The following is a 15,894-nucleotide window of genomic DNA, read 5'->3' as shown; positions in this document are numbered from 1 at the left end:
CATGATGCCTGGTTCAGACAGTAATGGCACATCGAACACTGTGGATTCTGTGACCATGTTTACAATCAGCAGGATGCAGACAACTCCAATCCAGTCCTTCAACAATTCTGGAAGAAATGGAACCTTCTATCTGACAATTACAGAGGAATCAAGGCTCACCGGTTTTCTTATTGGTTCTAATTTTCTGGAAGGTGATCAGTCGAAGGATGGACTTCGCTGGGCAGCACTATTGATTTTACTAGTGATCATACCCACAATTGGAGGCAATATACTTGTTATTTTAGCAGTTTCGCTTGAGAAGAAACTCCAAAACGCCACCAACTACTTTCTCATGTCACTTGCAGTAGCAGACATGTTAGTTGGACTCCTGGTGATGCCCATCGCTCTCCTAAACACACTGTTCAGTAAGTCTATTCAATTTTCTCTTTAATAGAATTGCAGTAATTCACATCCAGTAAAGCATTACAAGTAATTCATATAGCATAATACTCTAACTTGTTCTTTGTTAATGCTAAATAATTGAAGTTGTGTGTTTAATTTGGGTTACTTTCAACTTGAGGGAAAGTGGAATGAAACATATTTTCAACTGTGTGAAAATGCCTGAGTGGAGTTAATAATTTATTCTTGGAATTGTACATACTGCACATCATTCATACTTCTTTCCCATCAAAGATTCTTGTATGTTGGAAATTATTCTACACATTTTATAATTTCTTTCCAAGGGATCTTGTTCCAAATTGTAACATTAGCTACGTACTCAATTTTTGCTGATTTCCAATCATCTTGAAAATTTTGTGTTAATCCATAAACTTATAAGAAATTGTCTCTGTAATAGAAATCAGATTGTACCATATTTAAATTTATTGTAGCGTTTTATTTTAATGTCTTCAAAACAACACACAATTTGTGAAATTATCCAAAATGGCAGGTTCATTAACTAAATTAGGGGCTATAAATAAGATAGGTACGAGTAGGTCTAACAGGGAAACTTCTTAAACTGAACTGTGGCTGGAATGTTGAACATAACACCACAATGAGTAATTGAGACAAATAGAGAGGTACGTTGAGGAAATGTTCAACAAACAGAAGGCAGAAACCAATAAGATTAAATGCAGAAGTGTGGGGAAAGCTTGTGTACAGCATTAAAAATGATAGTAACCTGTTTGGCCAAATGGCCTGTGCTATAAATATTATGTCATTTGTTTAATCTATTAGCAATTCCTCGGAACAGAAGTCAATTAGACAAAATATGAATTTATAGATTATAAACTGCTATTGCATATAAATTTTCATTAAATATTAAAATTTAAATACTATAGCAAAATACCTCAAAAATGCCAAAACATTTAATTGTAAAAATGGTTGACCGTGTTCACTGCATACTATACAGATCAGAAAAGATAAAACAGAAAAATGAAATTCACAGTTCTATTGTGCTTATAAATTAATTTGCAAATATTACCCTTTGTTGAGGTTTTTGTTATAAACACAAATATATATAACCAGTTGACAGAAAGAGGCAGCTAATAAATAAAGCAATTCATGACAACATACCTCAAAGGTGCTATTCCTTATTAAATTAAAATTTTGAAATCTTGTGTAGATAAAGCATTCCCTCAAATACAATTTCTTTGCGAAGGGTTGTGGGAGAAAGTCATTGTAAGACTACAAAGTCATGATAGTATATTTAGTGCTAACAACAACAAACTTTAAAACAGCTATTCTGCTATGTTAATGCTTGATATCCAAACAAATTCTGATTTAGTTAATTTTTGTGAAAACCAAAGGTTGCAAATCATTTAATGCAAAGCTATGTATACCAATCTAACATTCAAATATGACACACCTTCATAAAGAAAAATAGAAGTTAATGATGAATAAATACAAAAAAGTGAAATGTAATATTCAAGGACACCTAAATATTTTCAGTATTTTCATGACTTAATTTTAGTCAAATAAAATGCTAAAACCTTTGGCATCTACTGCTCTGAGTAAGCAATGTATGCTTTTGAAAAAAAAACACCATTTTGTAAGAAAATACGTAAAATAACATTTTAAATATTATCCACTGCTAACTGTGCCACCCCTGGAAACAACCACATCAGCGTCAAACATAGAATAAAGGAAGTAGCACTTGCTTTTTTTGAATTTCATCTCCACTATCAAAGCAACAGAGGCATCATTGTGGACCATGTTGTTATGGAGCAACATAAATGGAAACTTCAATGTCAACAGAAGTGTCCGTGTTATCTGGTCAATGACTCAAGAATATTTGAGAGTGAAGCAATTTTAAAATTACCCATGCATATCTTCTGCGGTCATTTAAGACAGAATCATACATTATAATTTTAAAACATCTGCATGTGTAAGTTTTTGTCTTTGGTATTTTAATGTTGCTCTAAATGAATTCTACTTTTTGATACCAACTTGGCTTCCTTTGTACTGATATCAGAGCTGAAGTGGAGCACAGATAAAGATATTCTCAGCCCATCAATGCTGAATTCGATTTTGTTAGCAACAATAATCCTCCAGTTCCTTGTGCATTACATAAGGACCCATGCAGCTGGTCAACACATTTAAATCAATTTTTATTTCTTTTCATGAGCAACACTGCAGTGTATTTTTCACACAACTTATGTCGAAAACTCTGACTAAAATGTGCATACATATTTGCTTTTAAATTTAAAATCTGACAGTGTTAGTACTGTCCTAAAACAAACTACAGTAAATTAATGAAATTAAAAATAAAACCAATTCAAAAAACTAGATGCGAAAAGATTTTAAAACAGCATTGGTCATAAACTAAGAATTATTCTAATTTACATGAGGTAGAGTTAGGATTAAGAATGTTATAGAATTGTGCAACATGTCAAGTTACAATAGATATTAATTGAGCTTTCACCATCAGCTAAAATACTTTCAAAAAAAAAATGTTATGCAACCAGTCTATCCAAACCAACTGAAATTAAAGATGCTCAAAAAGCACAAAGTATGTCTCGGTAAGTAAAAGGATATTTTATTCGAAAGATCGAGTTTTGCTATTTCGATGTACCAGAAAATTAAGAAAAAATAATATTGGAACTTGTTTTTGGATTATGAACCTTAACAAAAATGAATATACAAAATGGTAAAGAAACATATAATCAGTTCCAATCCACGTAGTCACTGCAATCTTGACACCGTTCGCTTGCTATTTCGAGAGGGAGTAAAAAAAAGCAAGAGGTACATAAAAGATTGGTGGCATGGAAAGTTGCAAAATCAGCGGTCTGGGTGGGATGCATCTTAGATTGCTGATGGAATTACTGATGAAAACAGCAGAAGCTCTCGTCAGAATGTGAATTCTCCTTGGATTGGGAGAGTGTTGAGAAAGGATAGGAGGCTGCAGATGTTATTCTCTTATTCAAAAGAGGAGAATAATCACAATAACTACAAAGCAGTCAGCCAAATGTCAGTGATGGAGAAAAAGAAAAATCAAAAACATTAGCTGCAACAACTAGTTTTCATTTGGAAAAATTTGGCTTACAAAATGATAACCAATGTGGATTCCTTACAGGTAAGTTGTGCCTTAAATTTGATGGAGTTCTCTGTACTTGGACTTTAAAAATGCATTTGATAAAGTGCAATTTATTCAGCAATAACCTGTGTATCGACTTTTGGTTTGGGTGCCACCTGGGTCACCAGCTCTTGACTTCATTATAGCCTTGGTCAAAGTATGGACAAATCAGCTTAACTCCAGAGGTGAGGTGAGTCAGTGCCCTTGATTTTAAGACACCATTTGACCAAGCATGGTATCATGAATCTCCTATGGAATCAATGGGAATCAGAGGGAAAACTGCTAGTTGGATTCAAACCAAGCACAAAATATAGTTTATGATTCTTCAAGGTCAATCCCAGCACATCACTACAGGAGTTTATCAGGTGGTGCCTTTGGTCCAAACTTCTCCAACTGCTTTAACAATAATCTTTACCCCATCAAGAGGTCTGAAGTGGGAATATTTGCTGATAATTACATGATGTTCATTACCATTGATGATTCCTCAGATATTGAAGCAGCTCATGTTCATATTCAGCAACGCTCAGACAACACTTATAGAACATAGAATATTATAGCGTAGTGCAGGCTCTTCGGCCCTCCATGTTGGGTCGCCCTGTGAAACCAATCTGAAGCCCATCTAACCTAAACTATTCCATTCAAACTGTACATCACTGTCTCCAGAGAAGTGATATTTGCCAGCCATAATTGATCCAGAAAACACTTCAGAGCCAAGAACGTATGCAAAGTGACTTCAGCTACAGAACAACATTTGCTTATCCATGAGTAATTTTTTTTCCCTAGATTCAACAGCTATTTGGCCAAAATACTTTTAAGACAACACTGCAGAATTTTATAGTTCAAAGCTTTAACAAATGATTTATTTAGGGATTGCATGCAATAAAGTAGTCATAGAGTCCAATAGCATGGAGACAGGCCCTTTGGCCCAAAATGGTCCATGTCGGCTAAAATGTCAGTCTATGTTAACCCCATTTCCCTGCACTTGGCCCATATCCTTCTAATCCTTTCCTATTCATGTATTTGTCCAAATGCCAATTAAATATTGCTAATGTACTTGCCTCAACCACTTCTGCTGGCAACTCATTCCATATGCGTACCAGCCTCTGTATAAAAAAAAAGTTGCCTCTCAGGTTGTCTTTTATTCTTTCCATTCTAATTTTAAACTGATGCCCTCGAATCTTCGATTCTCAAACTCTAGGAAAAAGACTGAGGGCATTCACCATATCCATGCCTCTCATGAATTGATACACCTCTATAACGACCCAGAATCTTCTACGCTCTAAAGATATAAATCGTAGCTTATCTAACCTCTCCCTATAACTCAGACCATTGATCCAGGCAACATCCATGTAAATTTCTTCTGCACTCTTGGTTGCACTAAAGGACTGCTGCACTAGGAGTGTTGTCTTTTGGATATAATGCTAAACAGAAGCCCTCTCTACCCTCTCAGATGTATGTAAAAGATTTCATGGCACTAATCTGAACAAGGGAGGAATTTAGATTATCCTGAGGGGATACTTATTTCTCAATCAACACCACAGAAACAGATTGGAAGAAAGTGAGGACTGCAGATTCTGGAGACCAGAGTTGGAAAATGTGGTGCTAGAAAAACACAGCAGGCCAGGCAGCATCCGAGGAGCAGGAGAATCAACGTTTTGGGCATAAACCCTTCTTCAGGAATTAGGGTGGTGTGCCAAGTGGGCTGAGATAAAAGGTAGGGGGGAGGGTCGCAGGGAATACGATAGGTGGAAGGAGGTGAGGGTGCGGGTGATAGACCAGAGAGGGGGTGGGGGCAGAGAAGTCGGGAAGAGGATTGCCGGTCAAGAGGGCGGTGTTGAATCAGGGGTTGGGACTGAGATAAGCTTCCTCATTTCCCCTCTCCCCACGTTATCTGCTCCTCGGATGCGGCCTGGCCTACTGTGCTTTTCCAGTACCACATTTTTCAACACAGAAACAGACTGCCTAATCGTTATTACACTGCTGTTTGTGAAAATTTGCTGTGCACAATCAGCTGCCATGTTCTTCCATAACAATTTCACTATGCTCCTGAAGTGGTACATTGGCTATAAATAGTTGGGACTCCAGAGACTGTTAAAGGCAATTAGGTCTGCAAGCCTATCATTTTTCCTCTCCTGAATCTACCACATTCCATTCCTCCCCAAACTTTCCTATATTATTCATGGCCATTCTATTGGGTTTGCCACCTGATGTGGCTTTGTTACGTCTATCCCTACCATCACTAATAAAGTAAACTCTGACCAGTTCCTTGTAATCATCTCAATGTATATAAATTTCACTCTCACCTTAGCGGTGTACATTCCTCCTCTCCACCCCATCCCACTGCACCACCCCCCAACAAGCCCATAACTAAGTCCACTTCATTGCATTAGAACTTACCATTGAACTGTTTTTATCCCCTCAACTATCTCATCTTTGGCCTACAATTCAAATATCTTGGCAACAGCCATCCCTTTATTTTTAATTCAAGGGATAGGGGTATCAGCTACACCAAAATTTATTTATTCCTAATTGCCCTAAGGGCATTAAGAGTCAACCACATTGTTGCAGGTCCAGAGTCAGAGTTGGAGCAGACCTGGTAAGGATGGCAGGCTTACTTCCCTAAAGGGCATTAGTAATCCAACAGTGCTTTTACAACACTGATATAAGGCTATTAGGCTAGCTTTTAATTCCACTCTGCAGGCACCCTGCCTGTATTCCTGATGAAGGGTTTTTGTCCGACACGTCGATTTTCCTGTTCCTCAGATGCTGCCTGACCTGCTGTGCTTTTCCAGCACCACTCTAATCTAGACCCTAGCTTTTTGCAGACTTCTTCTAAATTCAAAATTTCAAACTATTTCATGATGAGATTCAAATTTATGTCTCAGAACAACAGTTTGGGATTCTGGATTACTGGTCCAGTTACATTACTACTGTGCCACTGGCTTCCTTGCAATATGATTCTTCCCTCCACCATCTTTAATACCCATGTCTCAATCAGAAAAATTATTTACTCAATACAATGGCTCTCAAAACCTTGACCTACAACCGCATTTAGGTTAAATCAATGCCAGGTGTATGGTACGTGAATATAAATAACCTCATGATACTAATGTGAAGCAGAACAGAAGATCTAATCTCAATATTTATCCTTGAACCAATACCGCAAAAACAGACCATTCATTCAACTTCTCATTTCTATTCGTGAGAGCTTACAATGCATCAGTCGCCATTACTCCCCTCAAACACAACAATGACTATAGTTAAAATGCACTCCTTTGCCTGGTGTCAAGAAAGATTTAATGGAAACAAAAAGGGACCTTGTCCTCCTTTAATTAATGAATTGCTCAGTGAGCCATTGTAGGTTACTGATCACAGGTCAATGGAACTAGATGTGAGTTATAGAATGTGGACAGCAGTTTTGGATGAACTCAAGCTTGCATAGTACGCAAACTAGATGGCTAGCTGGTTGGCTAGAAGAACATTAGAACAGTCAGGTTTTGAGGCAACAAAGGAGAAACTGATAAAAGTTTTTGGTGAAGCCAGGAAAGCAGCAAATACAGGCCAAATCAGGAGAGGAAGCAAAATGAAATTTAGCTGGGTAGTTGGGAAGGACCAGAAAAACAAAATGATTGGCTTGTGATGAATTGTACTGAATATAATTCTCGTTGCAAGCCAGCAAATATATCCAGCAAATGCATGAAAAACAAATCTTTGAAAATTGTGACATTGCTTTTGTACATCAACATTTCTGTTTTTTAAGTTAACTTTAAACCTATGTTTGGAAATAAGAAAGAAGTTCTGCAAGCATGTGATGAAAAACAGCTGCATAGTGAAAGGATTGAACAGACTCCTCAGAATATCAAAACAAAAGAAACTTGAAATAAAACTCTATAAACATTATTTTAATCAAGTTTTTTTTAAAGAAAGGAGAAATTGATATCATACAGTCCGATTTTCTATTTGTGTCTGTTACAATCAACTTAGGGATTCTGCTGCCAAGAGTGCATACAATCTCACAAATGTGCAGAAGACATACAAAAATGAATGTCACATTGGAAGCCACTGAGAAGTTAACTCCAAATGACTTCTTTAAAAAAACAATTTAATAATGGAAATTGAATTTAAAAAGGAAGAGAAATAAGGAATATAGTTAAGTACTTAATGGGTAATAGCAAATATGGTGAGGTGACCAGTCTTTACATGACTACTCTTTAGTGAGATTACAATCCAATGAAGCACATGAGGTTGACAGAGTCAAAAATAGTGCTATTTAGAGTCCAGTGTTGGAGAATGCAAATTTGGATAACCATTTATGGTTTGACAAAAGGGGACGGATGAGGGTCATGGAGTGCAGGAGGAAGAATGGAGAAACAAGAGAGTCACAGATCGATATCCAAACAGAATTAAAAGCAGAATTGGTTCTGGTTTTCTTTTTCCACAGATGCCGAGAGACTTGTTGAATATGTCCAGCAAATTTTCCGAGATTTGCAGCATTGACAGGTTCATGCAGATGTAGGAAAATTGGAATTGCTGGATGAGAAAAGATCATGGCCCCATCTATTTCATTTTCTGAACTGCGAAGTGACGAGAAAGTCAGGCCAGCCTTTGGAAGGACAGTGGCAGACTGTACTCGAAATTTCCTTGGGGAACCTAGTGACATAGAGATGCTAATCAAAGAATTTGATTTTGTTTAGCTCATAGCTGGCAGTTTTCACAGAATATTGCAGGTCTGCAAACTAAGGGCAGTGCTTTATGGCTTCTAGTGAAGGCAGAATCGTGCAATTTCAGTTAACTTGCAGCAATACAGCAAGATCCAAACTCTTCATCCTGGATTTTAATAAATTTGTTGAAACAAATTATTGAAAAGAATGGATGACACTACTATAAGGAATGAGATTATATGAGTTTGGCCATAAGCCAAAGGTCTATTCAATAACTGGACACTGGGTTCAAAAGTAACAGGTGACAGTGTGTAACCCCATCTCACCCCAACCAAGATTCAAATGCATCAATTTTGATCAATATGGTTCACTTAATTTGTGTTTTGTAAGTGGGCTTTAGCACAGTGTGGAGTCAAACTTCAGTTAACATGTTGTCAGCACCCTTTTGAGAGTGTTTACTGCTGACTTGCTTTGTAGTGCATAAACCGTTTTAAGTACATCGCCTGACTCTGGCGGAGATTCTATAAGCCCATAAGATAATACACAGGAGTGAAGTAAGGCCATTTGGCCCATCTAGTCCACTGCGCCATTCAATCATGGCAATGCCACTTACCCGCATATTCGCCATAGCCCTTAATTCCTTTGAGAACAAGAATTTATCAATCTCTGCCTTGAAGACATTTAACATCACGGCGTCCACTGCACTCTGTGACAATGAATTCCACAGGCTATCGATCGTGAATGCTTAAAACCTCATACCTTTTTTCAAAGATGGCGCATTTGTTTTAGTAGTACTGAATACATTTTACAATGAAGTGAACGTCAATATAGATTTGACAAGTATTAGTATACAAGCACCCAAAGAGAACAGGATTTAAAAAAATGGAAGGTTATCTTAATGTTAGCTGGAATCGTTGAATCTGGATGTAATATAAACATATGAAATCAAAAACAGTTTAGGGTCAAATAAAACACTGAGGCTAAAAAAGAGTCTAGTTTAGTCTGGTCAAAGAATTCAACTTTGGAATCCAGTCACTTATTTTCTTACCCTTGGTTCTTTCACACGATATTATTCATAGATTATGGTCAAGTGAGCTAAATCATAACAGATAGTCCAGTATTCTTGTAACTGGGATTATAACATTCTGCAGAATGGCAGAATATTTTCTACTGAGCTAAGCAGACTTGAATCACATTATCCTTATTTTTGTATTTAATTTCATTTATCATTTTGCAATAATTATCCTTACTTTTATAATAATTTAACCTGAATTTATAGCTCAATTATATTACATTTTTCTACATTTAAATAAAATTCAGTCACAACCCACAAATCAGGTACTGCTCATCCAATAGTGTATTTGACAATAAATTAATGGGCGGCACGGTGGCACAGTGGTTAGCACTGCTGCCTCACAGCGCCAGTAGACCCGGGTTCAATTCCCGACTCAGGCGACTGACTGTGTGGAGTTTGCACGTTCTCCCCGTGTCTGCGTGGGTTTCCTCCGGGTGCTCCGGTTTCCTCCCACAGTCACAAAGATGTGCGGGTCAGGTGAATTGGCCAAGCTAAATTGCCCATCGTGTTAGGTAAGGGGTAAATGTAGGGGTATGGGTGGGTTGCGCTTCGGCGGGTCGGTGTGGACTTGTTGGGCCGAAGTGGACTTGTTGGGCCGAAGGGCCTGTTTCCACACTGTAAGTCTAATCTAATCTAATCTAAACTTAACCAGAAAACCTGGTTGAGAGAACATACATGGAAATTTTGGTCAGAAAATGAGAGAGATGAGGCCTAATACTGTGAAAAGAGAATGCTGAGACAGGAGGAATGGAGATCTTGAAGCAAAGGGTTTTGACAGCAGAGATGTCGACAAAATATTTTCATTTGTAAAAGTCCAAATCTTGAGATCATACCTGGGCCTGTTTTCATTAGAGTTGGGTGCGTATTCAATAGAGTTTAGAAGGATGAGAGAGGGAGTGACTTGAACATATAAAATTCTAACACGGTTAGAGGAACTCCCTGGTTGGGGAGTACAGAACCAGGGAACAGAGTCTCAGGATTTAAGATAAAGATGAAAATTTGTTTTCCCCACTCAAAGCCTAGTGAACCTATGGAACTCTCTATCACAGAAGGTTGAAGAGGTCAACTCACTAAATATATTCAATAAAGAGACAGGTAATTTTGATTTTAAAGGTGTCAAGAGATATGGGAAGCAAGTGGGAATTATGACAATGAGATAGTGAATCAGTCATGACAAATTGAATGACAGAGCTTGCTCTAAGGTTAAATGGCTTCCTCCTGCTCCTAGTTTCTATAACTCTCTACGAAAGTCATGAATAAATGCAATGGAAAATTTAGAAGAAATTTCAATACGCAAAGACAAGACATGACACCACAAAGAGTAATTTACGTAAATAGCATAGAGGTATTCAAAGGAAAGCTAAATATGCATGTGTGAGAAAGTAACAGAACGGGTGTGCTAAATCTGTTGGATGAATAAGGGTCAAACTGAATATATGGTAGCTACATTTGCTAATGATACAAAAATACATAGGAAAATAAGTTGTGAAGAGGGCAGAGCTTGTAGAGAGATATGAGGGAAGGCAGTGGCATAGTGGTAATGTCACTGGTCTGGTAATCCAAAAACTCAAGCTAAAATTCTGAGGACAGTATTTGTAGGCAACCATGACAGATGGTGAAATTTAAATTCAATAAAAAGCTGCCTAATGATTACCATGTAACCATTGTAAATTGTTAAAATTCATCTACATGCAGTTAACCCAACAGCTGTGATAGGACATTGTTTGGGAAATTCATTGTTCAGGAAATAATAGCAGGGAGGGTAACCTGCCTTCCATACCTGGTTTGGCCTATGTATGAACATGGTTGACTCTTAAGTGCCCTCTAGATAAAAGTGAGGACAGGGAATAAATACTGGCCTTGGCAGTATGTCCACATCCCATAGATGAATAGTTTTAAAAAATAGGTTAAGTGAGTGGGTACATGGCACATGGGATATAATGTAAGCTTGTCGACTTTGGCAAGAAGAGCAGGAAAGCAGAATATATTTAAAATTGAGAATGACCACAAACATCTGTTGTACAGAAGGATCTGAGAATCCTATGAATCACAAAAAGGTAGTAAACAGTTACAGCAAATGATTGAGAATGCAAATGGAATGCTGGCTTTTATTGCAAGAGGAAGAGAATATTATGGTATGGGAGTGTTTATACAGTGGCAACACCCCATGGATCCTTGAAGGCAACAATAAATGAAGATGGTTGAGAATGAATTGGCTTTATTGGTCAAGGCATTGAATACAAGGTAGGTTATTATGGAACTGTATGATGTTAGTTAAGTTATAGCTGGAGTTTGGTTTGCATTTCTGGTCGTCACATAGGAAGTATGTGATTACACTACAGGAACGTGCAAAGGAGATTTAAAAGGATGTTTCATTGGCTGAGGTATTTCAGTTGTAACGAGAACTAGATTGTTGGGTTTTTTCCTTCGAGTAGACAAATCTGAGGGGGAAATCTGACTAAGGGTGTATAAAATTATGAGGCAAACATTTGGAAGATAGGAAGAAACAGTCCCCTTAATAAGGTTCAACAACCAGGGGTCACAGATTTAAGGTAAGGACAAGAGATTTTAAGGGGATTTAAGGAAGAATACTTACATCCAGTGGATGATTCTCTACCTGAAAAGTGGTCAAAACAGGATCCATCACAATATTTAAGACACCACAGCATACAAGGCCATGTGCCGGAAAATGGGACTACAGTAGATAGGCGCTTGATCACTGGCTGAACACAATGGGATCAAAGCAAACTTTGAAAAAAGATCTCCCATTCAAGGAGAAAATGAAAAGGATTTTTTTTCTTAGAGCTTCGTTAGGTTTTAGTATTCTCTTCGAAGCTGTAGAGGCTGGGTCACTGAATATATTTGAGGCTGATTTAGACATATGCTGAAAATGTGTTGCTGGAAAAGCGCAGCAGGTCAGGCAGCATCCAAGGAACAGGAAATTCGACGTTTCGGGCATAAGCCCTTCATCAGGAATTGTCATATGTTTGATCAGGATTATGAGAGGCAGGCAAGAATGGGGAGTTAAGACCACAAATGGAGTTAGCCGTGATAGCACAGCAGGCCCAAGGATCAAACGGTCTAATCCTGCTGTTATATACAGTAAACCTCATGGGCCAATTGAATTCATACCTAACTCTCACACCTCAACTCAAATATGAACCTTACTGAGTAAACCAAAACTAGATAGAGAATGCACCATACTCCTAAAAGTTAACAGAGATTCAAAAAAAAAGCAGGCTCATGATCAGAGCAGTTTTCAAAGTATTCTGATGTCAAGGAACCAGTAGAAGCTTACCTTTATTACTTCAGGTAACAGTCAAAGAAAAAAATTACAATAAAGATATTGAAAATGTACTTGAAAAACAATTCAAACCCAAATGTGCAAAAACAATTCAAATGTAAATGTCGAAAATAAATGTTTGCCTTTTAAACTACAGTGTATTCATTTCTTGATCCGTCAGTCAGTGGAGGTTAAATCAAAGCTAATTTCAAATACTGGAACTCTCATCTATTTGAATTTTAAATGTGATAAATAGAATATCGCTGAGGAAAAGAAAACAAGATTTCTAGCTGAATCAACCCTGTCTCTGCTCCTTTTAAAGTTGATTACCATTAACTGATTACTTCAAGTAAAGGTTAAATGCAAAATGCAAATCAAACAGGAACAGGCCTTATAGAAATGACAAATAAGCTACACAGTATATTATGTTTAAACGAAATGCAATTTGAGAGTTTTGAGACAAATTTTAATATACGGCTGTTAAACCTGTTCAGATTATTGCGGAATGAAGATAGAACGAAATACTGGAGTAGAAATATGGTGACCTTGAAATGAATGTAATTCAGACCAAAAGATAGTGCTATAACAAAAATGTCAAAAAACTTAGCTTGCCGACTTTTAAATAATCTTTAACATTATTCTGACAATGATCTACCTTAATTTCAGATTCTGAGTGGCCTTTACCCTCTGCAATATGTCCTATCTGGATCTTCCTGGATGTTCTTTTATCCACAGCGTCAATTATGCATTTGTGTGCCATCTCACTAGACCGTTATATTGCGATTAAAAAGCCTATTCAGCACAGTCGCTTCAATTCCAGGGCAAAGGTTCTCATTAAAATCACAGCAGTATGGTTCATCTCAATTGGTAAGTATAACACTTTGAAAACCTTTTAATTTGATTCTTCCAGTATATACTAAACTACATAATGGAACCCATTAACATACCAACACTGAACATAATTATTAAAAAGATTATTTGTCAACCACAGTTGGGATAAAAATCGATTTTTAATGATACGGTTCGCTAATATATATTCATTTTTGTGCAATTTGTAGCCAAGAAAGATTGGCAACAAGCAGAGTTGATTGCCAGCAAAGGTTTTAGGGTTTTGTAAATAATAGAATTCCATATTGTTTATGATCTTAATCAATTCAGAGTATTAATACTGAAGAGAGAATTGGTCTGAGTTGAAAGTTATACTACAATTTTATTAAAAGTTGAAAAAATGAAATAATAAACTTTGAAAGTGCTCGTTTCCCAGACTAATCATGACACTTTTTAAAAGTTGCTTAAATTTCTACAGCACTAAATCGTTGTGTCAGAAGAATCTGAATGCACAATAGCAGTATTTTTAAACTTTGAAGCTTAAGTATTTCTTAAATAAATGCTTCAAAATAGCCAATCAGCTCCCAAACTGAATAAAGTTGGGCAGAATGTCTTTCCAACAGGGTCAATTCAATTTAGAGCTGCTTCAATTAAATATGTTACCAGTTTTGACATAAAAGTACCAAATTGACAAGTAATTATTGTATTGTCCTCAATTTACTTTCTCTTCAATTCAGGCATTGCTGTTCCCATTCCTATCAAAAGCTTCCAGGAAGAAACAAACACCCTAATGAACAAAACCTGCGCACTCAAAATTGACACATTTAAAAATTTTATGATCTTTGGATCAATGGCTGCATTTTTCATTCCCCTTGCCATCATGGTTGTTATCAACGTTTTGACGATTCACGTGTTGAGAAAGAAGGCACATTTGATCAAAGCCAAAACATCCCATCACTTTAACTGGACTACTGTCTCAACCATTTTTCAGCAAGATCTCACACCCACCAAGTTTCCTGAAAAGGTGGCAATGCTCAATTGTTCACAGAAGGACAAGACATTTCCCTGTACACTCGAGAACATACCCATCAGAAGGCTCTCCACCTTGGGGAAAAAGTCCATGCAGTCTATCAGCAATGAGCAGCGAGCATCCAAAGTTTTAGGAATTGTATTCTTCTTATTTCTAGTGATGTGGTGCCCATTTTTTGTAACTAATGTCACTTGTGCCCTCTGCAAGAGCTGTGATCAGGAACTTCTTGGAACACTGCTCGACATTTTTGTCTGGGTGGGTTATGTCTCCTCAGGAGTCAACCCATTCGTCTACACTCTTTTCAATAAGATATTTCGTGAGGCATTTAGCTGCTACATTACATGCAAATATGTAAGAAAAAAGGATATTAAAATACTCAGAAAATATTCCAGCCGGATATCATTTCGAACATCAATCAATGAAAACTCCAAATTATTCATGAGACACAACACAAAAAATGGACATAACCCAATGTATACTAGTCCTCTGCGACTACGATCCGCCCCTGTCCAAACAACATCAGTAATGCTGGACACATTATTACTTGCTGAAAATGAGATGGACAAAGCAGAAGAAGCAATTAGCTACGTGTAAAAATGAAAGCAAAAAGAATGAGATTTTAGCTTTCTACAGCCATGCAGCGTGGAGACCCAATATGTGGCTCAAAACATTGAAAAACGTTTTAATACCAATACACGCATCTTTAATTCAACGTATAGTGATGTGATATTTTGCTTTAATATTTATTATTTACACTACATCATTCCAGGTCCTACATTTGTGATTTTAGATTCTATAGGCTTTGACAGTTATTTAAATCCACGAATAAAATCAGGCCTAATGAGTCAAAGAAAGTTCAATTAGAGAATTGCTAATTCTACAAATAAACATACTTGTATTGCATTTTTAATGTGGACAATGTTTCAGCGGTGTTGGGAGAAATGCCAATGCAGAAGACTGTAGGAATTTAAAAGTTTGGTCAGAGGGAGGTTTAAGAAAAATCATGATAAGAAAACAAGAGGTTCAGAGATGAAATTATCGACCACCGGACCAGGGCACAAAAGCATGGTCAGCAAAGGTGTTGCAAGGTGGAGGATGGTGGAAAGGTGAGGCCAGATCTGAGAAAGGAAAATTCTGGAGGATGATTGAACAACACTTGCAGTATAAATGGGGGTTAGAAATAGAAACAAAGCAAGGATAACAAATTGCAGCCATTACAGGTCAGCAAATCAACACAAATCAGCAACATATAGTCACAGAGATGTACAGCACGGAAGCACCCTTTGATCTAACTCATCCATGATGAGTATCAAATAAACAGGTCAAGATACAACTTCTAGATGAGTAATGTTTTTTGGAGAATGAGCTGGGAACATTTTGAATTGAGTGGTGATAGACACGGAGCAGTGTTTCATCCGCGATGAGAAAAGGCAGTTAAGGAATCAGGGAATAAAATAGAAATAG

General features: G+C 37.2%; 2 protein-coding genes across 2 annotated transcripts in view; one reads left to right on the top strand and one right to left on the bottom strand.

The window, feature by feature from the left end:
* Positions 1 to 15,894, bottom strand: part of psmd1 (proteasome 26S subunit, non-ATPase 1) — a 104,066-nt gene that overhangs the window by 37,167 nt on the left and 51,005 nt on the right. The gene's annotated exons all lie outside the window — the stretch shown is intronic.
* On the top strand, positions 5 to 15,024 carry htr2b (5-hydroxytryptamine (serotonin) receptor 2B, G protein-coupled). Its single transcript, XM_060834365.1, has 3 exons — positions 5 to 404; positions 13,239 to 13,439; positions 14,138 to 15,024. Exons 1-3 carry the CDS (start codon positions 5 to 7, stop codon positions 15,022 to 15,024), a joined length of 1,488 nt encoding a protein of 495 aa, XP_060690348.1.

This window comes from Hemiscyllium ocellatum, chromosome 13 (genome assembly GCF_020745735.1).
Source record: "Hemiscyllium ocellatum isolate sHemOce1 chromosome 13, sHemOce1.pat.X.cur, whole genome shotgun sequence".
NCBI lineage: Eukaryota > Metazoa > Chordata > Chondrichthyes > Orectolobiformes > Hemiscylliidae > Hemiscyllium > Hemiscyllium ocellatum.
This window is presented reverse-complemented; position numbering and strand designations above follow the sequence as displayed.

Excerpts from the sequence above, each read along its gene's own strand:
- htr2b (XM_060834365.1), top strand. The coding sequence starts at position 5 with ATGCCTGGTTCAGACAGTAATGGCACATCGAACACTGTGGATTCTGTG. Across the intron at positions 405-13,238 it reads TCTCCTAAACACACTGTTCA|ATTCTGAGTGGCCTTTACCC; the intron begins GTAAGTCTATTC and ends CCTTAATTTCAG. Across the intron at positions 13,440-14,137 it reads AGTATGGTTCATCTCAATTG|GCATTGCTGTTCCCATTCCT; the intron begins GTAAGTATAACA and ends TCTTCAATTCAG.